This window comes from Cylas formicarius, unplaced genomic scaffold (genome assembly GCF_029955315.1).
Source record: "Cylas formicarius isolate icCylForm1 unplaced genomic scaffold, icCylForm1.1 PGA_scaffold_1__22_contigs__length_36826433, whole genome shotgun sequence".
In the NCBI taxonomy this organism is placed as follows: domain Eukaryota; kingdom Metazoa; phylum Arthropoda; class Insecta; order Coleoptera; family Brentidae; genus Cylas; species Cylas formicarius.
In genome coordinates, this window is record NW_026844264.1 from 32246446 (window position 1) to 32271512 (window position 25067).

A 25067-nucleotide genomic window follows, 5' to 3' on the forward strand; every position below is an offset into this window, starting at 1 on the left:
AAAATAGGAACTGTAGAAAAATGGCAACAAAGAGGAGTACTCAATAACAAGGAAACTAGAAAATAGAGCACTGCATTGGTACGGCTGGAATGCAAGAGAGCCGTGAAAAATAAGGGGAAAGACGAAGATATTCCAAATGGTTTCTAAAGTTTATCAGTTTTCAATTAAATTTCAATATAAAACATTTCGCTTTATCTGTCGATGGTTTTTCTTTTGGATCTCATTGGTATTGTGTATTGAGCACAATGACCCTTTGTTTAGATTTGGCATGGGGGCTGAACACGAATCTTTTTTAATTGTTTTTCAACCTCATTGTTTTGCTCAACTCTGCATTTATCAAATTATCTAAAATATTTCAGATATGATCATTTTAATTAGATTCAAACGTGAAAGCAGGAATTCTGTGTCTGTGACATCATAGACATATTTTTTGAATTAAGTTTTCTTCGGTCCTTAGCGAATAGAACAACAAACTAAGAAAAAGTGTAAATGAAACTATTTTTTATGAGATACAGCCAAATAGAAATTATATTCGGACCATGGTACGAAAAATATTAATATTCTCGTGAAGGATGTGTTATTGTTCGCTTATAATATGCATCTCGCCTAATATGGGCGAGGCATCTCGTCGCAGAGAGTGAAAGATGGAGAAATTTTCGCCCGACCAAGGTCAATTAATGACCTTCCCTACGAAAAAGAAAGTGATCTTCGTACGATTTTTTTTTGTTTTTGCATCCTGTTTGTATCAACGTTCGAATTATTTGTTATCTCATTCCGTTTATGACTTTCATAAATTTTCAGCATGGATTTGTTGTATATAACCGAAGCGTTTTTAACTAAAAATGTAGGCTTGAGAAACAACTTTTTTATTTTTAGATTAATTTTCATAAGTTTGTAAGAAAACTTTAGACAAAATGACCAATTTTAATGCACGTATTTGGTCGCTTATAGAGTACTCATTTTCTGGTCCCTAGAGGGTACTTTCTAACCAAAGTTCGCTCTATTCGATAAGAACCATTCATTTTGCACAGTTTAACTTCAACTTAACTAACCCAAAGAAACATTTTTTGGGCAGCAAGCTTAACCCAATATTTCGTATTGCCACCTCTGGCTCCCAATTTATTCTGACCATTACTGACCCTCCGTCCATCTGGAGACTGTAAGCAGAGTCTATTAAAAGTGGATATTTCTTAACTAATATTGACATTAAAAAAAATTGGTAATGTAATTATTGCACAGGATATTTTAAAAGTAAGTTTAGGAAGCAACCATTCAATTAACCCTGTATAATTTGTCATTTTTTCTAAAGTTTCCTAAAGATTTATGAAAATTAGATTAAAAATAAAATTAAAAATTAAAAATAACATATAAAATAAAATAAAAATTGCAGCTCAGTATGATGCTATGTATATTGAATGAAAAACAATTAAAAATAATTATTAATCTATATTGGAACCAGTTCTAAGAATTGATAAATCATCAGGTAAACATACAGACAGGAGTGAGACAGGGATGCATTCTGTCAGCGATGCTGGTTAATATGGACATAGTTTGAGAAGCTTAGTAGCTACATTTTGTATCGGTTTTGGATTGGAAATGAACTTAAAGAAAAATAAATTACTGAGAGTAAGTAGAGAGAATATTCGTGAGGCAACGAATGACACGAGTGAAGAACAATTATTTGGAAAAAAGGCGAGATAGGCGTTTGTCTAAATCCCAAAATTTATCTTTGGAAATAAAAATCAGAGAGAAACTACTAGAATATTGGAAGTATATACTTTCGCTATATAGAGGAATAGGGCAAGGCAAAGAAGTGCTACGAGGAATGAGTAAAGAGCCAGAATTGATATACCCCACAAAATGTCGAAAATTCCAGTCATATAGTAAGGAACTCAGAACGGTAGCGACTACTACAAGAAATCCTCCAGGCAAAATCAACAGCAAGAGAAGACCCGACCAAATGTTGGCAAATTTAAGAACGTTGCTCAGCTAGACATCAGCAGAACTCTTTCGAATCGTAACCAATAAAATAAGAATAGTCATGTTGATGATATCCAACATCCGAAAATTATTTAATGTTGATCATTAATTGCAATTGAACAAAGTTCAAAACCACCAGTATCTACGTGGATAATATTTATTGCTATGCTAGTCGTAACATTCGTGTCATTAAAAATAACGGTAATTTAAGTGTCTGTGTTATATAGGCAATTAAATAACTGTCTACTCACTGGATTATTCGGTCAATGATGATAGCCCATTCTGGATGTGGATTTGCCCAAGATTATTTAAGCAGACAGTGTAATAGAGAAAAACTTGAAACTGGTGGCAAATGTTTACTTAAGCGAATTTAATTAAATCTAGACATTTATAAAAAAAACAGATAAAAAAACGTCAAGGAAAGTTAATTCTTTTTAAATTCCCTATGCCTAAAACAATGAAAGATCAAAAATTGTGAAAACATTGGGTAATAATATTAAGGACTGTAATTATTGTCAAAGTGCCTTTTTAAAAATTTTATTCGTCGTAATAGTTGTGCCAGCAGACAAAAATCTCTTTCTATTCATAATTTTTTATTTGTTACAGACTTTTTTGTGTAACGGTCACAAACTCTATCGCTTTTCCGACCCAGGATTCCAAAATCGTTAGCCAATCCAAACTTGGACAAGAATTCGTCTACGTCCAATCGTCTGGTTCAGGCGCGAGGCCCATAGCTAGGAAAGACAAGGTGGAAACCGAGAGAAATTTCGAAACCGCACACAAGTTGCCGCCATCATTGACATTTAGCATAAGCCAAGACGATGAAGAGCCTATTGAGGAGAAAAAGCCGCTGAAAGGCGGCAAAAAGGTCCATAAAAGGGAAGCGCGCCCTCAACAGGGTCCCGCCCCTGCGCCCCCCGGTTGGTATTACCGCAACCGCACTACGTTTTCTCTTTTTCATATATTTTCCTTGGAACTTTTTCCTTACTTTGAATTTAGTCCTGTACCGTGCGTTCAATTTATCTTTACATTTTAATTGGCTGTAACTTTTTGTTTTTCGAAATATCATGGTAAGCAAAAAAACAAACTGTAGAGTTAGTAGCCAAGTGTGACGTATAAAACAAAACACTATCAATTTTCTGACATATAAGCCTACATCATATATTTTTTAATGGAACACACATTTGCAGAAAACGGCGTATTAACGTTCTAAAAAGGTATGTCTGTCTTAAATGAAGAAAATAAGGCAAACATATAATGCAATTAAATTAAATTCAAAAACTAAGTGTAGAACAATGTGAAAGGTGGATGCAGTTTCGTTTGCATTTTTTAAATAGACATAATGGGAATAACAATTTTTTAAAAAAAAAAATATGGACTGATGAAAGTTCGTTCGCTACAAGAAAGAGTTGCAGAAGACAAAATGCACGATATTTTTCTTTAAATAATCCTAGACAAATGCACGAACCAATCATTTAATGTATGATGTGGTGTTATAGATATTTTGAGTCTGATATTTATAGATCAAAAGTTAACTGGAGATCATTATACTCTTAGAGCACAGCATCTAACAATATATAGAAGATTTATCCCTAAATATCAGCGCTGATGATATGACAGCAAGACAGTGGCCGTCCTCAAAATCTTGTGCAAGTTAGAAATTTTTGGGGTCGGATAGGGAACGTGCACAAAACTCCTTATAATCGTGAAACTTCGGCAAAGCATTTCAAAGGCAATCAATCAGTTAAGAGACATGTTAATAAATGCAAAGACATCATACAATTAGAGTGTATGAGCAATGTGTTCAGGAAAATGGTGGTCACATGGTCAATGGTGGTATTTAGATTAGTTAAAGAATTTTTTAGTTTAGTGTGTCTTGTCATTTTTAGTCACAGTCAGTCACGAGTGGATACAATACAAAATGTGTTACATCATTGTAATCGGAATAAAACATTCTTTTAACTACATATAATATATAGGGTGTTCCATTTAAAAAAATCTGAGGTAGGATTATATGTGAGAAAATTGATAGTGTTTTGTTTTATACGCCACCTAGAAAAAAACTTGGCTACTAACCCTACATTTTGATTTTTGGTTTACCTTGATATCTCTAAAACCAAAAAAGTTATAGCCAATTAAAATGTTAATCAAGATAAATTGAACGCACGGTACATAACAGCTGGATTTTACGAACTTTATATGGAAGTTCTCGCAGATTGCTATTGAAATGTGTAGCTGGCTATTTGTGGTCCTTAATCACTAAAACTTACTTACGTTCTAGTAATGAAAATCATCATAGATTGAGTCGATGAACATAATTTTCATTAGTTAATGAACATAATTCTTAAAGAAGATTTTCATCAATTTAATGAAACTGATTTTCTGTTTCAACGATTTCAAATTCATCAATTCAGGGAATCGTTATTCTATCTATCTATAGTATTCCAACTATAAATACACTGACTTTCATTCAGACAATGAAGGCGGTTAATTCCCATCATCCACTTATTTCATTGTCTCGATGTAGAAAAATTCCCAAGTCTAATTTTTCTATTTAGTTCAATCGCCGAAGCTCTAAAGCTTTTGTTGGGTTATCGATAGTAGCGATTCGTTAGAAGTTTTTGGAAAAATTTCGAATTTGAAATTCTGGGACAAAGGGTTATTCAAGATTTCCTTCCATTTAAAAATATTTTTGATTTTGCATCAAAAGTCGCCATTGACATTCTTATTTCAAACGGAACACCCTTTATATTTTTTTTGTCTTACTGAGGAAGTGTTAATGATGAATTTTGTTAGATTTCCTACCTATTTTTAACTCTCCCAAAACAACAAAATCTGGAATAATAACATACTCGTTGAAAATAGATATACGGAAATCGACGTAGAACTGAATTCTGCACCCTAATTTACAAAAATAATTCTTTGACTTTGACAAAAATAACCTAATCGGTTATCAAAAGTAATATTATTCTTCCCCTGTTTTAGTTTATTGCAGAAACACTTATCGCCAGTCAATTATTACTTGTTTACATTCCTCTACGGAACACAGACACTGTTCCATGAAAAATGAATTTATTTTGTCTTTCATCAATTCTGCAATATAGTCTTTCTTAACTTAACTTGCTTTCTTAACTCCCCTACTGAAACATTTATATTCGTTGAAAACATTAACGAGTGAGTTTTATCCTCGTTTAAATTTAGACGATTTAGGCATTTTCTTTTGCCGACTGTGTTTCCCAAAAGGTGAAATTCAACACAAAATTTTCTCCGAAATCCAAAAATAAAATAATACACAGGGTGCAACAGGAAATGTGCGCGCCCTTCAAAATATTTTGAAATGAAAGGAAATCTTGAATAACCCTAAGACCCAGTTTTTCCTAACCCCAAAAAATTCCAACGAACAGGTAAGGTGTAGGAGGTGTACGGAGGTAAATAAACTCAAAATTAACCTTACTCATTACTATTTCTTCGGCTTAGAACCTTTTGAGGTCTTTTCAATCGCCTCTAAGACCTATATTTAATTATTTTTCTACATTAATAGAAAGAATATTAGTTCTCATTTGATTAAATTTCCTTGTATTGATTTTCTTAGACAACATCATCATTAAATTAAAGAATTTCTATGTGCGGTTTTTGCAACACGAACAACTTATTTTCAGTGTTTCTATACTTACTTCTCTTGTCGCACCCTAATCGTGTTGGGGAAGGTGGTGGAAATAACTGATCATTCCTTTCAGGTTATAGAAAGTGTGGATAGGAAGGCGTTTATGAAATCACACAGTCCCTAAGTGAAACGATAACACTCAGTTCAAACACCTACTAACTTTCCAGCGCGTCTATAATCTTGAAGGAACTACCATTTTTCAGGTGCGATTAAATTGAACGTTGCGAAACTTCTAGAGAAATACAAGGAGGATATCAAAACGTCCACCACCGAGAGGACGTCGTCGACGACTACCACCAAATCGAGTCGAAGGAGGGGCACGAACAAAAGGGCCAAGAAAGAAACGAAACCCGAGGATGGTGGTCCCGCAACTAGTCCCACGCCTGTGCTAACTACCCCAAAAATTGCCCCAAAGAAAATCGACGTGGACGATATCCCGCTAGTTGCTGCCGGCAGCGAGAAGCAAAGGTCGAGGATACAGATTAAGAAAGGTCCCAACGGTCAGGAGTACGAATACGAATACGTTTACTATTACTACGATGAAGACGAAGATCCAAAAGACAAAAAGGTAACAACTATATTAAAACTTTGTGGAGATTTACAAAGAAGGCACGTCTCATCCTCAATAGTTACCAAATCAATAGTATTATTCTAAAGCGACCTGGATTTGTTACATGTTTGGGTATTTTAATTAATGGAAAATTAAGCTTCAACCACCATGGAAATGGCCCCATAAAATCTTGGGTTAAAAGTGAGAAGAAAATTCCTCATATTTATAATTTTCCTTCAGGTGCATTCTGGCGACAATTTTAGCAAAGTCTTCTCTATTCCTTGCTCCAACGTGAGTCATCCTGACCACTTTCTTAAATTTTTAAACTTTAAATTGATATTTTCTCCCCAGCATGACTGAACATATTAGGAATTATGCATAATTATTGGAAACCATTTGCGATTTTGCATAGTCACCTAATCATTAATATTGATAACTAAAAATTTTACGGGAATTATACGCTCTTAGAGGTAGAAAACACAAGAATTTGCTTTTGTTCTACCAAATCGACTAAAATCATTAATCAGTAATCACCGACACATATCTTTAGCAGGTATATCCAAACCAAATGTAACTGAAACTAACCAAAGTTAACCAACACTGACTAAAAAAATTGTCAATATATAATCTCCCTACGAAGGCACCCTCCGTAAAAACTAGCGGGCCAGACGCTTCTAAACACCCATGCTAGAGAGAATTTGAAATTTTTGAAATGTTTCAGGTTGGAGGCTTAAGGTATTACGGTAATGCCTGTAAAATTTTTAGACGTATTATAATTTCTAATGTTCTCAGTTAATACGCAAATTCACTAACAGTTCTAGCAATTACTCGTAATTTTTAAAATACTTAGTTGTTATGCATACTAACGGTTTACAATGTGTACCAAATTCGCTTCTCTACGCAGGGATCGCTAATCCGATTATACTTACAGCAAAGTTTAAACGGGAAAAGTTTTGGAGGAAACTACCGTCTTTTGTTATCTCGTAACTGGCTTTAACTATTTCGATTTATGGGAAGAGCGTAAAATTTCCAGTTCCAGTGAAGTCTCAACGGTATTTGAGCCACAAGTTTATTTGGCACGAGCGGAGCGCGTGTATAATAAACGGGTGTCTAATTATTCACTGACATGACAGACGTCAAAATTCAAGCCGTGCGGTAAAATCTCCGAAAACATCCGAAAAAAATTTTTGTTAAGTTTGTTAAGTGCCACTTTACCACTTTAGTTTCGTTCCCCATGGATCCGAGCCACTTCGGACATTTCCGGGATTTTACCGCACGAGTTTGAGAGCAATCGGATGTTTTCGGAGATATTTCCCGCGCCATGAATTTTGACGTTTGTTAGTCAAAGACAAAGTTAGTCATGTTAGTGAATGTATTCGTGTTTTGGGAAAATATATCCAAAAACTAACGGTCGTAGAAAAAGTATAGTATGCAACGCGTTCGGTAAACTTTTTAACTCACTCGTTGCATAATATACTTTTATCAAACTTCGTAAAGTTGGGTCCTAATTATTTTATAAGAAGGCCACCATTTGTCTGTGTCTGAATAATGACACATTTTGACAGGTGTCAATTTAGCAGTTTCGGTTAGTTTGGTTTGGTTTAGTGTGAAGCCGGTGGTCAAATGCACTAAGTTTCCTCCACTTTCCCGTTTAACCTTTGCTTTAAGTATCTTACAAGCGGATATTCGTGTATAGATAAGAGAATGTGGGACACATTGCATGTCTTAGACAACTAGTTTTGCGCCGTTTCAAATGTAAAAAATCGCTTTTTTTTTCATTCATAACGCCCACGGTCGTCGTATTATTCTCTTTCATTTGATGTGCTCAAATTGTAACTATCTGCTCTGACATTTGAAATCATGGAAGCGTGCTGGTTTAAAATACGTCAAAGATGGACACATTTCACTTTTGTATTTTGTTACTATTAATGTTGAAAAGATCTCCACTAACAAAGAAAATACCTAAGGAGACTTTGCTTCAGTGTATACAGACAAATGAACATAAAAGTAAAACTCATTGAGAAAAGCTTAGTTCTAAAAAGTTAAACAAATAGTCAATACAACTCACGTATTTCACAAAGGATGTTCCGGAACAGGGCACTTTCTTCATACTTCAGACTGGCTTAATTTATTTGGTTTAATTAAATTCGAAAAGTCCATGTCCATCTCTCAATTTTGTAATATTAGCGTATCTTTTTTCTTGGTTTTATACGTTTGACATTGCAAAAAAAAATGGAAAAAAGAGATGTTCAGCTAATAATGACCGAAACAAACTCTAGTATTCTCCGCATGTAGCGCATTTCAGTCCCCTTCATCATTGAGTTGTTTTATTGCAACAACACCTGAACTACTGCTACAGTTGGCAAAGTTGATTGTAGTATAGAGATTTCTCGATATTTCAGATTTTTGATACTCGTAAGAACGCATCATTAAAAATTAAAAACACCTTTTTTAACTTTTAAAAGGACTCTAATATGTACTTATTAAGAGGACTGGAAAGGGAGCGGTGTGATAAGAAAAAATCCAATTAAAACTTAGGTGCGCAGTTGGTCGAGATTTCGCTTCGAACATGTTCCTAAATCCAGTTTAGCATCTTGTTAGCGAAATTACGTAACCTGTTTATAACAACGGTTATTCGCCCGTAATTAAATATACATCATACTCTCGTCAAGAGACAATCTAATAGTGAAGTGAAAATATGTATTTCGCAATCTTTAATTGGAATATTTGTAATTCATTTAAGGTTACAAACTCTCACGACGGTCCAGCGAGGAATACCATCGCGAGCAGAAACGACAAAAGCCGCGAAAAATCCGAACCGGAAGCTAACGAGATCGTACCGACCAGATCGAAATCGAGAAGCAGACAGCTAGGCGAAGATGAAGTTGATGAAGAAAGGTTGCCGGCAGCCACAAGGTTTGCGCCATTTATATATTTTTATAAAATTTGCCATGGATTAGGTTGGTGGTTAAGTTGATTTGTTTATCTATAGATGATTTGAAGAGGTCATCAACAGATGAACTGTCTAGATGTTACGTATAATGTCTTAGACATTATTTATATACTCCAATTAACAATTTATTTCGAATATAGGGTAACGAAGCAGGTACTTGAATAAAGCTACTCAAGCTTTTTCACCTCGATGGTGGTCGACAACAACAACAATAAATGAGTTACTCAGCGTCAAACTTTAGGGAATCTAAAATTAATTTCGTCGGAAAAACAACAAAGTCACTAATATTTTGCACGCCATACAAGCAACTAAAAGTATATGTAACGTTTCTGTTCAAATCCGCCAATTATTTATATTAGCGCTTTCCGGATTATTTTCTCGACTGACTCATTACCGAGCGCGTCCCAGAGAAGCGGCGTCTGTGATTTCTATGACTTGCGAAAATATTTTTACAACTTGTAATTAAAATTATAGCAAAACTAAATGGAACTAACCAAAACTAATCATAAATAACTAAAACTAAACAGAACTAACCAAAACTGACTAGAAATAACCAAATATATTACTATTGTAACGTGAATTCTCTCTAATTCGCTAATTCACATTGAATTTCAACATATTAAGCAATATATCACGGCATGGTGTATATTTTATACAACTGGTAATTATAATTATAGCAGAACTAACCAAAACTAATTATAAATACCTAAAACTAAACAGAACTAACCAAAACTAACCAGAACTAACCAATACAAACCAGATCTAACCAAAACTGACCAGAACTAACCAAATCAATTACTATCATAACGTGAATTCTCTCTAATTCGCTAATTGTCATTGTATTTCAACATATTAAGCAATATACTGCATCCTCGAATTAGAAAGTTTTCTGCGTTTGCAAATACGTATGGATTTTCCATTTTCTGAATTAAATTTACTGAAATTAAAAAAAAATGTTAAATAAAGTTAGCATCTATATAAAATACGCTATTTTAAAACCGCATTTCAGGAAAGAGTTGAGTCAATTTCAGTGTTAAAATAATTAATAAATAGATGAACTGATAAACAAATCCATAACTATTCAAAGCAGACATAAAAAATATAATTGTTGAATATTATTCCCATTTTTTTAATCTTTCTTTTCCGATTAAGTACAGTGATTTACTTTACAGTTAAGAAAAATGTAAATAGACAAAAATAATAGTTTATAAGTATAATGTGTATATTTCCTTATATTCACCACACTACAATTATTATCCTTGATATACGAGGTGTGTTCAAAAAGTAAGGTGACTTCTAATTGGGAGGGCTAGGCTATATCTTCAATATTTTTTTGTTACGTCGGTACACATGTCTCTAACATATGTTCGCAGTTTCAGACAGTTTGCACGTTCACTATTTTTGTGAGACAGAAACGTTAGACGTGTTTTGTGTGCTCGGCGGTTTTCTTCTGTCAAAAAGAATGGAACAAAGAATTTGCATAAAATTTTGTGTAAAAAATGGAACACAGTGCTGCAACACACTTGAAATGTTGAAAACCTGTAATGGTGAATCTACTTTGACTAAAATGACGAGCTTCGCTCTGGACGCCGCAGCACGTCAATAACGTTGAAGAGAAGTTGCTGCAAAGTATCGTCTAAGGTGTATCGCTCAAGAGCTGTCAATGCTGATATGCTCAAAAAGTCATAATTGGTGACGAATCATAGGTACATGGTTATGACGTCGAAACCAAAGCCCAGTCTTGCCAATGGAAGGACTCAGAATCATCAAGACTGGAAAAAGCATGTCAAGTTCTATCAAATGTTTTTGGTACTTATTTTCTTTAATTAGTTTTGGTTAGTTCTTATCACATCGATTTGTCGTACGATCAATAAAGTTTAAGTTATGCGCCATTTGCGAAAACCAATATGAAGAAAACTCAGAAATTGTGAGAAAACAATTCACGCATTTTGCATCACGATAATGCACCTGCTCACTCATCGTTGCTTGTGTCTAACATTTTGGTCAAAGAAAAACGACAATCATGCGTGATATGGCCCCTCGTGACTTTTTCCTAAATGGAAGGAGGTTCGGAACGATTGAGAAGATAAAGAAAAAATTGCTGGAGAACCCAAGGCTATGATAGAAAGTGCTTCCAGGATTGGAAAAAACGTTGCTACAAAAAATAAATACTTTTTGATAAAACTTAAAAGTCCCCTACTTTTTGAACACACCTCGTATATAAACTTAAAAAAACTATAACTATATAACTGTAAATTTGTAGATGATAATTTCCAGTTATACCAGCAGTATTTTCAGGGAATAATTTTGAATCATAAAAATTAAAGATGCCCCCAATAAAGTTCGCTATTTCTCAAAATTAGCTATGATTTAACCAAACCAATTTGTTTATTATTTAAAGAAGCTTTAATTAATGGAAAGTGCCTAAAACTAAGACAAAATTCTCAGGTAAATGCTCCATATTGTCCACCATTTATCGATTTATTAACGAACTATATTGGAAAAAAAAATTATGACATATGGTATGCGATTTTTCCACTCACTACTCAAATAATATTTGATGTTGAAATGCGAATTTGTGGTTGGTTCAAATCGATAGGAATCTAAAATTTAGTACTGTGTATACCGGGCTTACAAGCGATGTTCATGCACGTCAAAAAGGGCAAAATGTTAAATGTTACAGATTCCCTCCAAGAAGTCGCAACTTGAACAGCACACCAAATCCGGACGACGTTCCAGCGGCGAAAACCAGAACTCGGGGAAAGCCAGCGGACGCGGTAGTCGAGGACAGCGTATCCGACGAGACTCAGGTAAGCGTCACCTCCACACCACAACCATCACCAGCACCGGAGCTTTTTGGTGATCGTTTGCATTGACGTTACCCACTAATAGGGTTCCAGAGGCAGAACGCGGGCGAACGTGCGGCGGCCATCTTTGGAGTTGGTTGACAGCGAAACATTTAACACTCACGCAGGTTCATCACCCGCCACACAAAGTAGCCCATCATTCCCTACTGATTTGCCCGCTGGACCGGTACGTTTTTTGGGAGCCACACCCAACGAGTTCTACGACCTCCCAGTAAATAAACAATATCAGTCGCAGAGTTTAAAACGCACTAAAACGACATTAACTATATACGCACCGATGAATCGGCTTCTGCTTCGATAGTACGGCCTATTGTTTTGCTTTTGTACCAGGCACCAGGAGCCGATCCGCTCTATATGGGTCTTTCCTTAATGTCTTCTACACCTTCAGGGTGATCCACACTCGATGATCTATAGAAGTTTACTGAGAATAGATAAAGGTCTATAACCTTCAAACATTGGGTTGCTGCCATAGAAGACTTTGTAACATTTTCTGGATTTCTCCTGCGTCAACAACCAATGCAGGAGGAATCTAAAAGATTTGTATATAATAATAATAATAATAATACAATTAATAATAATAATAATAATAATAACATCAGTTTATTATGGATTTAGTGAAGTAGGTCAAAATTAGGTACACAATATATCACGTAAATGAGGCAGAAAATTACATTAAAAATTTATATAATAAAAATATATGACAGAGCACAATACAGTGATGACAAGCATTAAAAAAATTTAGTTTTGATTTAAAAATATAGCTCTATATGCTCTTTAGCTTTGGGGAGAGTTTCTTGTAGACCCTAATACCGGTGATCGTAAAATATTTTTTTTACAATTCTAGTCCTTTTTTTTATAGAGAAACAGTCTTCATTACATGTATTATAGTGGTGGGTGTTTTTGTAAGTGAAAGAAATTTGAATTGTTAAAATATATGGTTAAACTACTGAAAACGCATTCTAGCGTTTTGTTTTGAACATCAAAACGATTTCAAAATAGGTACGGTATGTATTAATACTAAATGAAGTCCTTTTTATTACCGTAATAAAGTTCAGAGTTTTACCTATGATTGATAAACTCAAAACGAAAACATATTTTGCTTAACCAATGATATTTCCTTTCAATTTAAATGTTATTTTAACAACGATCTCATGGAAGTTTCAAATTTTAAAAAGTTATCAATATGCCAATAAAAAACGTTACAAATCAAAGAGCAGTACAAAAATTTTTATTGTTTTCCATTAAGTACTGTCACCTAGTTGTTGATTGAAAAGGATACGTATGACCTTTAAAAGCTGCCAAATAATTTTATTTTGGACCTGCTTCACATCCAAAAAGCTTTATTACATAACATTTTTATTTTCATTTAGTTGTTTACTGGAGAGGACCTTTAAAAGCTATTAAATGACGTATTGTAGCTGTCAGCTATCATTTGTTAATATGGGATAGATAACCATTATCAAATGTCATTTCTTAAAGTCGTTTTTATTAAATTGTTTAGTTTAAACCGAAACTATTAAGTTTTTACTTGCATATTAATCAAATGTTTAACAAATTTAATAATAATACTTGGTTCGCGGAAATGACTGAATAACATTTAAAATTCATGTTAGTAAAAAACCATACATATATGGCGGATAGCTCTTACGGCCGGTACTGTTTTTAACTCACATGTTACTTACCGGTAATAATTAATTTAACCGTTGGGTGGTCAGTTGTGCGTAAAAACGCGGCTTGTGATATTGATTCCCTCTATTCGTACGGAATTACGGAATTAAACTGGCTGAAGGTGTACTAACACTTGATCTAATTGTTTACCGAGTTTTTTCGCCAAAACATCTTTATTTTCTTAACTACATTGTCAAAATTGTGCTTCGTTAATTTCAGATGTTATTTTTGCCCGCTTGTTTCTTCGATCATTTGTTATCGATATTATATTAAAATTTTATTTCATTTTTGAATCCTGCTAATTTCACATTATAAATAAACTTGCTGAAGTTTTAAATTATTAGCAAAAAGACGATACTTACTGGTATTTTTTTTTGTTTTTTACACGTATACCTATTTTTGGTAGTTGATGGTAATACTAATATTAATAAAAAGCGGTGATGTTTTATAGTCGGTACGATTTGGCATGCTGGACAGTATAAAACAGATTGACTGAATTTTAAATATGTGTAATAATTTTTTCCAATGAACTTCTGCCATACTTTTTCCGAATCTTCTGGATTACTCTTTGTTGATGAATCGATAATCGTCCTGTTGGCTTGTTTAGGCAGGTGAGACGAGATTTAATCCCCTCCTTTAGCGCCGCCCCCTCACACAGTATGTAAGCCGGTACAGAGTAGAATGCGGCCCAGTTTCAGTTTAGCTCTGAAGAAGCCAACAGGAAGATTGGTGAAACAAGTTCGGTTTATCAACAAGCGACACAGGAGGAATCCCGTCGATTTGTAATTGTAATAAGTGCAAAAAGAAATCCAGGACGAAAAAATTTAGCTATTCTACGGCATCTTTTTTTGACTGTCAATAGCAATTTTTCGGAAATTTACTCCTGTTTAACCAATATTGCAAAGTTTAAATTTTGAGTGACATGATCCGCTATATTCCAAGATATACTTTATACTGAAGTGAAGTAATATCACTAAAACATTTCGCTTACCACGCTTCTAATTCATTATTTTTTGAAATACACTTTGCCTTAATTGAGAGCGTTCGCGAAAAATGAAGAAAACCTAGCGGCTGCACACTGCAATCAAGGCCAAGTGTCAAGCGCGTATTTCAAACTCGCTAAACACGAATCTGTCCGTGAAATATTAGGAGGAGGCCAAAAAGAAAAGCAAAGAACCGGTTTTCGATGACACCATAAAATCATCGGCCGACGGTCCCGAAACTACACCCGCTACCGGCATGGAAAAAGTGGCCTTGGATCTGTACGCCATCTCCCAAGGCACTCAGAAGCTTTTCGGCGATACGAACGAGGAATTGAGCACCGAAGACGGGAAACTTGATACAGACGGTATAAGTCGAGGACACATGAAAGCGTCGCTGTTAATTTCCCAGCTTATATAGTTACAGCTACCACAGCGGAATCATCTTCGACGGACTTGTCCGAAGTAGAGTCTACCACTACCACAACTACAACTACCACAACCACCACGACAACAACGCCAGCCCCTACAACTACCACTAAAACCACCACTACCACCACAACGACCACCGAAGCGCCTACGAAAGGTACACTCTTGGGTGGTGGCCGATTTATTAAAAAAAAAAGATCGAATTTGTAATTGTAGCCAGCCGATTTGGAGGTCGGCAAAGAATTGGAGGCCGCAAAACCACTACTTCCACCACCGAAGCTGCACCGGCTTCTGATTCCAAGCCCAAGAAGTTCGGAGGACGTCCGAGCTTCGGCGGCAGATCTAGGAGCAAAACGACTGCCTCTCCGGCCGTCGAAGAAGACGTTCACAAGGAAGAATCTAAGGCCGTAAGCCAATCTAAGGTATGCCGACTTTAGCTTGCACTAGTTGGAAATTGACTGTTTTCGTTCAGCCATCTTCTGGAAGACGTTTCGGTGCTTCGAGACCCCGTGGTCGTACCACCACGGCCCCAGAGGAGCGCAAGGAGGAAACCAGCACCTCGGCCTCCACGAGCGGAAGCAGACCTTCACTGCCTAGAACAAGGCCGGCGTTTAATAGCCTGAGAGGCAGAGGACGTAGTACCACCGCAGCGCCATCTACCGCGGAAGGTAGCATTCCCTTATCGAATTCCGTATTCATTGATTTAGTCATTATAAATCCTTAGGTGAAGAAAGCAGCCCTCCGGAAGACTCATCGGCGTCATCGTCGGAAATTTCCAGCACCACAGCGAGGTCGAGAAGGGTCCTGCCTGGCAATAATAGCAACGTGAAACCGCTTAGACCGGGACCAAGGATTAATTTGGCCGGGAGAAGGGGTGGTAGTACAACCACAACTACCACAACCACCGAAACACCATCAGAAGATGACAACGTGGCCGGAGATGAAGAAGAAACTCACGCCGAAGCTGCAAGCGAAAAGGTTTTTTTATTATACAATCCTTTTTAAATAATTTTCTCGGGTCCGCAGGTCTTCTTAACAATTTTTCTGTTGAGTATAATTGTAACAGGCTTATTGGAATAAAAAAAACATCTAACTAAACATATCTCGACAAAGTAACAGAAACTTGAATTTTGGCATTGAATTGCAACTAAAATACCTCCTAAGTACAATTTCTTTTGTGTGCCTTTAGTATATATAACACTATAGCGGCTAATCTAAATTAAGTGTTCATCATTGGCAACGTTGTTATGAGTAGAGATACAAAGTCCGTTAATTTAACTGATTACGATGGTGACAAGAGAAAAATAATATATAGGGGTTTAGGACGAAACGAGGAAACTTTAGTATTCTTAAATGAAACACCCTGTATTTTTTTTACTCTAACGTTCGTAAATCACCAACAGAACAAAGAGCAGTATTTGCCTAAAATTGAAAATAACCGTACATTTCTCTTTTAGATTAGATGGCTATAAAAGTGTTCAAAACCAGCACCTCTATTGTGCGAATTGCCTTTAGCATTGTTCAATCATCTATCTGATTTACTTTTTCTCTTATTGCAGCCTTTAAAATATCAACGTGTTGGCTCGGTCCTTATAAATTTCGTCCTTTAAATAACCCCACAAGTAGAAATTAAGTAGAAATTATCTGGTGACCTAAGAGGCCAAAAAATAAGCCTATTTGTCGCAACCCGTTTATTGTTGAAAATGGTTCTCAAAAATTGATATGGGTATGGTGCACCATCTTGCTGGAAATGGAGATTCTGCCAACTTATGAGGTTAAGCTCATCTAAAAAAAAATCGAGATAATTGCAATGTACTGCTCACCGGTCAGCTTGTCGCCGTAAAAATATGAACCAACAATGCGAGAACCAATTATACCGCACCAAACGTTAAACCTTTCACTTGTTTATCTGTTTTAACCATCGTATTCAGTGAAAAAAATGCTACTAGTTTGCTAACTGGAAGCACTTTGTATCTACTCTATCTACTCATAACAAAGTAACCAATGATGAACACTTAGTTTTGGTTAGTTAGTGTTTATGGTTTCTTCTCTGATATTATTAGAAATATTTTTTTACATTTGTATGAAAAATCGTGCCTTTAATATATATAACACTATAAAACTATATATTTTTAATTGTTGAAATTGAAATATAAATAAATAAATTCAAAATTAACACAAAGTGAATAAAAAAAAACGGTTTAAAATTTTTCCAAAAACAATAGAATATTATTCGTAGGATTTAGCATATAGCAACAAATTTGTGCGTAATTTTCTTTTCAGTTTTCAAAATTTGGTTTGCCTTTCGGCTTTCCTCTCCTTCTTTCTCTTTCGCTGTTTTTCCGAAATATTGCAAGTTTTTTGCGTTGACTATATGCAATTGCACTATAAGTTTAAAATTTTAATGCATGGAAAATTCCGAAATGTGAGAACTGAAGACCCACCTAATGAGACATGCTTGTAGTCTTTTATATATTATTATGGTAAAAGTGTGGTTTTAAACTTATTTAAAAAAAGAATTATTATTTAATTTTCAATAAATAAAATTTTGTAAAATCGGTTTCATATAAAATATATAAAATTTCCCGCTAAATTTTAATGACCCACCACTCGATCGAGAATTAAAAAAATGAAAAAAAAAAACTATATTTGGCCACTACTTATTAATTAAATAAGAAAAATTGAATGACATGCAATAGTTAAATACAGCCAACAATTAGCCCACTTCTAAACGCAAAGGACGATCAAGATTAAAAGAAATTTTAACTAAATTTTGAAGCCTAATTTTGAAGATGTCGGGTTGTTGGTGAACTAGTTCATATGTAAACTTAAAATAAACTAAAATAATATAAGGTTGTTCGGAAAGTCATTTCGTTTTTTCCCGTCAGACGACTTAATTACGTTTTTTCGAAACCAACTTCACACTTAAGCCGCATAACCATTATATGTCTTGAGAGCTGATATTGCAAGGCTTGTGTGTGAAAAAGTTCTATTAATTCTACGCAGTAGTTTTTGGTTGGTGGCCTTTTAAATATGGAGAGCAATAAGCAGCATTTTCGTCATATTTTACTTTTTTACTTCAGAAAAAGTAAAAATGCTGTCCAAGCGAGAAAAAAATTGACGGTTGTGTATGGAGAAGGCGTGTTAACAGTACGCCAGTGCCAGAACTGGTTTGCAAAATTTCGATCCGGCAATTTTGATGTCGAAGATGCACCACGGTCTGGAAGGCCGGTCGAAGCTGACAAAGATGCGATAAAGGCATTAGTTGATGCAAATCGGCGAATAACCACACGAGAGATCGGTGAGAGATTAAATTTGTCGAATTCGACTGTTTATGAAAGGCATGGGCTTAACCTCGAAGCTCGATGTGTGGGTGCCCCATGTCCTTACGGAGCGAAATTTGTGTCGTCGCGTTGACGTGTGTGATTCGCTCCTCAAACGTCAAGAAAATGATCCATTTTTGAAGCGGATTATTACTGGGGACGAAAAATGGGTTGTATACAACAATGTTAAACGCAAGAGGTCATGGAGCCGAAAAGATGAACCGGCTCAAAGCGTGTCAAAAGCCAACATTCACCAAAAAAAGGTGATGCTCTCCGTTTGGTGGGATGTCAAAGGAATCGTTTTTTTTGAGTTTTTGCCGGACAATACAACGATTAATTCAGAAGTCTATTGTCATCAACTGGACAAATTGAATGATTCACTTAAAGAGAAGAGGCCCGAATTAATCAACAGGAAGGTTGTAGTGTTCCACCAGGATAATGCGAGACCTCACACAAGTTTGGTCACTCGCCAAAAACTTTTACAGCTTGAATGGGACGTACTGCAACATCCACCATATTCTCCAGATCTGACGCCTTCCGACTACAATTTGTTCCGGTCCCTGCAAAATTTTTTGGATGGCAAAACCTTTACCTCAAATGAAGATGTCAAAAACCACCCGAACCAGTTTTTTGCCAGCAAGGACCAAAACTTTTATGAGAGGGGAATTATGTTACTGCCAGAAAAATGGCAAAAGGTGTTGGACCAGAATGGCCAATATATAATTTAATAAAATATTTATTCATTATACGAAAACTGTCTTTCATGTTCCCCAAAAAAAACGAAATGACTTTCCGAACAACCCAATATATTTGGTTTCGTAAAAAAAAAAAAAATACAAAGGCCCCGGCGAGATTCGAACTCGCGATCTCCTGTTTACTAGACAGGCGCTTTAACCAACTAAGCCACGGCGCCTCAAGTTAATTTGATCGATTCTCTCCTCTGCCCAGTACGTACTTCTTATAAAGTGATAAATATGAAGGCTGACAAATTTTAGGACGAAGCCCCAGCCCCCCCGCCGGTTGATAATAGTCCTCTAGGACGTTTGCGCAATCGCAATAAGATAAACGTTCAAGCAAAACCTAAAGCAGCAGCTAGTACACCCGTTCAAGTGCAAGTACGTCGAGTGAATCCTCTGTTAGGTAGAAGGCGGCCTGGACAGTCTACGGAATCGCCTTCAAGCGAGGCGCCTATCGAAGTATCCTCAACGGAAGGTGGTATGTATGCACATCATATCTTAATTTTAGGTTTTGGTAGTTTGAAGGCCTATAAACCATCTTAATGACTTTCTTCAAGACATCCATGTGTTCTAATTTGGCATCTATAACTGTCTTGTCGTCAAGTATATATTCATGTTTTATTTTAGTTTCTTTCCTTAGCCTAGGTTGTTAATAGATTAATAAAGCGTAGTCAAATTTCATTTGTGTAGGTTGACTCTAGATAAAGGATTTACCTCGAAATTTGTGGACTTTTAAGTTGGTAAGGTTGGTTAAGGTATCCTTAAAGAATTCATAAAGTGTCAATAGACGTTGGGTTTTGTAATGCATATTATATAACCTTTTTAGGCTAATAACAATTAACCTCCTGCATTCTTAATTTACCTTATTTGCAATTTGAAATTGGCAATGGTGGAAAAAAAAGTTATATCTTATATCCTGAAATGTAGAGTATTTCATATTTCTAATACTACATTATGTGGCTTGTGACCGTTTCTCCCTACACTTACTATACACAATTGCCAAACATCTCTCTTCTTGTATGGTGTAATTTATTAATGATCCTTAATTATTTATCCGAATTATAATTATTTCTGTCTGTTGCGATTATTGACGTGAGCAAAAAAGGCGCAATGAAACCCTTTTTGATCGGCAATAGAGGGACTATCCAGAGTATTATTCTAGTGGCACATATAATCTAACAATTACTACTAATAACTGCACATTTTACAACTCACCCTTTAATTTTCTAATGCATCGATTCCAAATATCGCTCAGTTTTCCGTAATTTCTCACTCCACACTTATAACATATTGCACCATAAACATTCTAACAAATGAACAGCGATGGTTTATGAAATATCAAAAAAAGTATCACATAACAGAATGGTAGACAAAATACAAGAATAAGAAATAGTAAAATAGAATGCAGGTTTGTGACGCTTGGCCTAATTACATAGCTCTCGGAACAGTTAGTTCTGGTTAGTTTAAATCTGTCAAACGAATACGATGGTACTATCCTTGGTTGCTTTGAATTTTATAAAAATATACAATTTAATTATTCTCAGTTAATAACAACAGAGCATTAATACGTGTAATTAGGTTTAAAACTGCTGTTGATGTTAGTCAGGAAGTACATTTTATTATTTTATTTTTGGATAGCCAAATAAAATTTTTTGACAGAATCGGGTAGGGATATTCCAATACCATTAAAGTATCGATACCTACTCATTTCCATAGTACTCAAATCTTTTTTCGATACTACTCAAATAAATACTCCTAAAGTATCGATATGAGTTAGCACTTTATTATTTTTGTATTTATTTTAAGGAAACTAACAATGAACTTTGAAGGACAATAATTAAAACAAAATTAAGAAGGAAAAGAATAAAGGTTTGCGTCACGTTAACCACGTACTTTAAACAAAAAACTCCATGATAACATTGGAATAATAAGCCGATGATTACAATAAATACAATTATTCGTAAGCAATCTCTTGTATGTTTGACAGTTTATGTTGGTTGTCAATGGAAAAAAATGGAGGGCGGACGTCTTTCTCGCGTTTGGCTCGGGCTCGGTCGAGTGAAGTCGGACGAGTTCGGCTTGGCTGGCGCGAGACAACGCGTCACCATAGATCAGATAGAGATTATGTTTGTCTGTTGCGCTCGGTTTTTTTTTTATTGGTGAGGCTGATTCGATTTGATACCAAGTACTTTTGTTTCGATATCGCGTAAGTATCGCAAGATTGATTCGATGCTATAAATACTTGGTATCGAGTACCTACTGTTATTTACTAGTATCGGAATATCCCTAGAATCGGGAACCCTTATGAGTATTTTTGCCATTTGTCCGTCGACCATTATAATGTCATTTCTATAACACACTATATATATGTATTATTGATCACAACGCATTCAATCAAATTTTGTCGCAGCTGAAGAGCAGCCTCCGGCAGAGACAGAAGCTGCTTCTAGTTCAACAACAACCACTGAAGAGCCAAGAGGTTTAAGCAAACTTTTAGCTGGAAGGAGGAGGGCTCTGCCTAGGACCCCGGGCACTAAATCGCAGTAACAGGAAAAGGCTGAATTTCGATGTCAAACAAAAGCAGAAAACGGAGAACGCCGCCGCTGCATTTGACAGATGCGTACACCATTACAAAATTGTTACAGAATTTTTTTTTTGAATAAGGACAGAGCTTCCTTGTCCGTTTGGCCACGTACATTACCCTGACGAGTGCTGTGAGAAAATTGTTTGCATAAACTTTAGTGAGTTTCGTAACTTTTAGTTGACTATACCACTTCCTTGTTTCCAGAAAAATGTTTTTTGTTTCATGTAAATACCAATTATTGTTGTTTTCATTAAGATACGCAAGACAAGAGTTTTTCGCTTTCATTTAGTTTTAGAAAAAATAGTTATGGTTTAATTAGCGAAATGTAGCTGATAAGTCTACGCAGGCCTGACTTGTGCCAATATTTTTAATTAAGTACCCACTTGTACTGTAATTTATTTTTGTAATCTATCCCTAATTTCTGTACATATCTAAAGTTTAAAAATAAAGCTATAAATATATCATCAGCGTCTAATTGGGTATTGTATAGGGATGAGACAAAAGGCACATCATTTCTAGAACCTTATATTTATACAATTCTATGTACAACTTTTTTATCTGATATGTTAAAAATTTGACAATTAAGTAAGCGCCAGATAACTAACCAAAGAAATTGTACTGTGATTAAATAACTCAAATTGTATCATAATTATAATAGTATTACTAGAAAGTTTTGTTTGGCATAAGATACTACAAAAACAGGAAATTATAAATATGAGCAAGGGCAAAAACTGGCAATATTTCAACCATAATAGAATAACAGTTTCCCGATAACAAAAACTATCTGATACAATGTTGCAACTAAAATAATAATTTAACTACCAACAGGCTTACCACCCAAATGACTAGATTCGGAAGAAAATCAAATATTGGAGACTGTAATAGCCAACATCAATAAGTAATTGTGGTTTGTAAGTAAAACTCAAGACCCGAGAAAATTATTTTGTTTTTATACAGGAATTATTCTCAAAATCAATCTTGAAAAGGAGCTCCAAAAACTGACAAAATTAGACTTGAGTAATTCAAAAATATTCTACTCCAACCATTGATATTTGACATAAAAATATGTCAACATAATATAGGTACTATGTCATTGGTTTTCAAAATACAAGCAAATTATCATCCACTAACCTTTGCAAATAATACTGTTACAAAAAATTGCATGATTGCATCACCAAAGAAATATCACATTACATGTTTATTTTGAATTGGTTTATACAAAATAATACAAAAATTAATTATAAATAAACGCATGTTTAAATAGCCCTGACTTTCCGCTGAATTAAATTGGCAGATTCTAATCTGTCATCATATTCTTGGGCCTTAATATAGAGTAGAACTCCAGCTATCACAGTTATAGTCCCTAGTCCACTTAATGCCGTTATTGGATTTCCAAACATCAATATGGATAACCATATCAAGAATGCTCTCTTGGCAGTATTGACAACACTAAAACAAAATGTAAATAGATGTCATAAATTTGACCTTGTATACAGTACTAATGGCATATATGCTTACCTATGAGTCACGGGGCTAATGTAATCCATGAGAACATAGGCAGTAATACTTTGGAAATGGAAGAATATGCCATTGAAAATAAAACAAATGATTAGCTTAAAGCTTAAATGAGTTGAGCTTAGATCAGCTACAAGTAAGGTGGCAGGAATCTGTACAACTATGCTTGCTACACTTGTGTAAAACTGCAACTCTGCTGGGCTGTAAAAAGTAAATAAAATTAAATGTCGCTATATGTTAAAAATCATTAACATATAGCGAGTTGCCCAAAGCACAAAATTTAGTAATGGCATATTATGCAACAAGTTTGATGAAAGTTGGATTTTGTTTTGCAAAATGTGACTATCGCACTTAAAAATTGATACTTTTGAGTACAGAGCAAAAAAAGTATATATTTTAAACTTACGTATATTTGAATTTGTCGCCAGAGATTAACATTTTTGAATAAACATTTTGTATACACTCTGTAACATTTGTTGCCATTGCCGCAAGAAATCCAATCACATCAAAACTAATTTCATTGATTGAACAGAGCGCCAATCCGGACATTACAGGTAAAAGACTTAAATTGACATAGAGACCTGTTTGTTCACCTAAAAGAAGTAACCATGCAGTGTTTTATATTTTGGATTTTTATTCGATTTACCTAACAGGAACCTAGAGATAAGCACCGTGAATAAAGGGGCGGAACTCTTAATGGTTTCTGTAAAACTTACGGCTACATAATTTAACGCTACTAAACCCAAAACAACTGTTAAAAATCTAGTACAACCAACCAACAACATGTGCCTATAAAAACCAGGAGGTTTATTTAACCTTTGGGATGGTTTGTACATCCCACAAGGAAAAAACAATTGCACGAACCCGCATGTCGCAGTCATTAACATCTGACAGGCACCTTAAAACTTATTTCATCAATTTACTGCATTTCACCAACACCAACTTACCTAACACCGTAGGATTTCCATTTAAATACGTTAAAATATACTTGTTTAAAAACAATGTGCAACCGCTGAAAAAATACCACAGCAACAAAAAGGAGACCGCTCTCAAATTGGTTAAGCCCTTTTTAGGACCTTCCACAATCGTTATGTCTTTCTTGGTTCCGTTAATTTCTGTGTCTCGTCCATTGGAAATATGTTTTTCCATGACTGCTTCACCTAACATTCAGCAATTTTCGCGCCGCAAAACCATTTTGTGATATTCTAAAAGCAGTTATACTTTATAACACCATTTACGTGTATTTACTTTCACTGACATTGAGAAATTATAGGTTAGAGCAGTGCTGGTAACAGAAGAAAGAGTTAAGCAACCACCACAGAAAACTAAAGTAATTTTGTGGTAAACTATTTTTTGTGGAAAATTATTTTGATGACTTCCACCTACTTAAAAATTCTCAAATATAACTTTTGCTACAGATAGGCAATAAGTTTAATTTTGATTACCGCCTTAATTAGGATATTTGTTAATAAAAAATAGACTCTGTCTTAATAAAAAGAAGTTAACATTTCAGTATTCATAATATGTACATCAAAATATGTAAATATACAGTCAGTCAGTCAGTCAGTCTATGTAAAAGTGTCGGAGTCTCGACTACAGTAAGTAAATAATTAAATTGTTAAACTATGATTTTTATTGGCCTTGAAGGATTATTGGTAGGAAGCAAAATTACTATTTTGGTTGACTGTTTATTAATTCATGTTTAATACCTATACGTGAAAATAGGCCTATTATTGATGGTGTCCCAAAAGTCAATACATTAAAAATATACCAAAAATGCAATGATTTAAAAACGGCAGGGATTTACAGACATGCAT

General features: G+C 35.0%; 2 protein-coding genes, 1 long non-coding RNA gene and 1 other non-coding gene across 10 annotated transcripts in view; 1 reads left to right on the forward strand and 3 right to left on the reverse strand.

Moving 5' to 3' along the window:
- Window positions 1-22182, forward strand: part of LOC132696636 (uncharacterized) — a 33827-nt gene extending 11645 nt beyond the window's left edge. The window contains exons 2-13 of one of the 5 annotated variants that reach the window (XM_060661581.1): window positions 2587-2900; window positions 5848-6212; window positions 8938-9110; window positions 11831-11957; window positions 12040-12225; window positions 14832-15030; window positions 15084-15248; window positions 15308-15513; window positions 15564-15759; window positions 15816-16069; window positions 19410-19629; window positions 21562-21706. In XM_060661581.1, coding sequence (XP_060517564.1) covers window positions 2587-2900; window positions 5848-6212; window positions 8938-9110; window positions 11831-11957; window positions 12040-12225; window positions 14832-15030; window positions 15084-15248; window positions 15308-15513; window positions 15564-15759; window positions 15816-16069; window positions 19410-19629; window positions 21562-21698 — 2542 coding nt within the window. In that variant the 3' untranslated portion in view covers window positions 21699-21706. Of the gene's footprint in view, window positions 1-2586; window positions 2901-5847; window positions 6213-8937; window positions 9111-11830; window positions 11958-12039; window positions 12226-14831; window positions 15031-15083; window positions 15249-15307; window positions 15514-15563; window positions 15760-15815; window positions 16070-19409; window positions 19630-21561 lie in introns of all 5 variants that reach the window. The other 4 variants (XM_060661582.1, XM_060661584.1, XM_060661583.1 and 1 more) reach the window with 4 other exon arrangements.
- Window positions 12075-20666, reverse strand: LOC132696639 (uncharacterized). Of its 2 annotated transcripts, none has more exons than XR_009618056.1 (3): window positions 20367-20666; window positions 12290-12543; window positions 12075-12212 (listed from the first exon to the last, which is right to left on the reverse strand). It is a non-coding gene; the product is annotated as an uncharacterized LOC132696639 (long non-coding RNA). The 2 variants fall into 2 exon arrangements; XR_009618055.1 differs by having other exon boundaries at window positions 12092-12219.
- On the reverse strand, window positions 19254-19327 carry Trnat-agu (transfer RNA threonine (anticodon AGU)). Its single transcript has one exon. It is a non-coding gene; the product is annotated as a tRNA-Thr (tRNA).
- A 134-nt stretch (window positions 22183-22316) lies between the features above and the next one.
- LOC132696638 (solute carrier family 35 member E2A-like) lies at window positions 22317-24647 on the reverse strand. 2 transcript variants are annotated; one of them, XM_060661587.1, is made up of 6 exons: window positions 24509-24647; window positions 24198-24455; window positions 23897-24148; window positions 23657-23843; window positions 23254-23451; window positions 22317-23184 (listed from the first exon to the last, which is right to left on the reverse strand). In XM_060661587.1, exons 2-6 carry the CDS (start codon window positions 24415-24417, stop codon window positions 22992-22994), a joined length of 1050 nt encoding a protein of 349 aa, XP_060517570.1. In that variant the 5' UTR covers window positions 24418-24455; window positions 24509-24647; the 3' UTR covers window positions 22317-22991. The 2 variants fall into 2 exon arrangements, with proteins under 2 accessions (XP_060517570.1, XP_060517569.1); XM_060661586.1 differs by having other exon boundaries at window positions 22318-23184; window positions 24198-24567.
- Window positions 24648-25067: the final 420 nt, after the last annotated feature.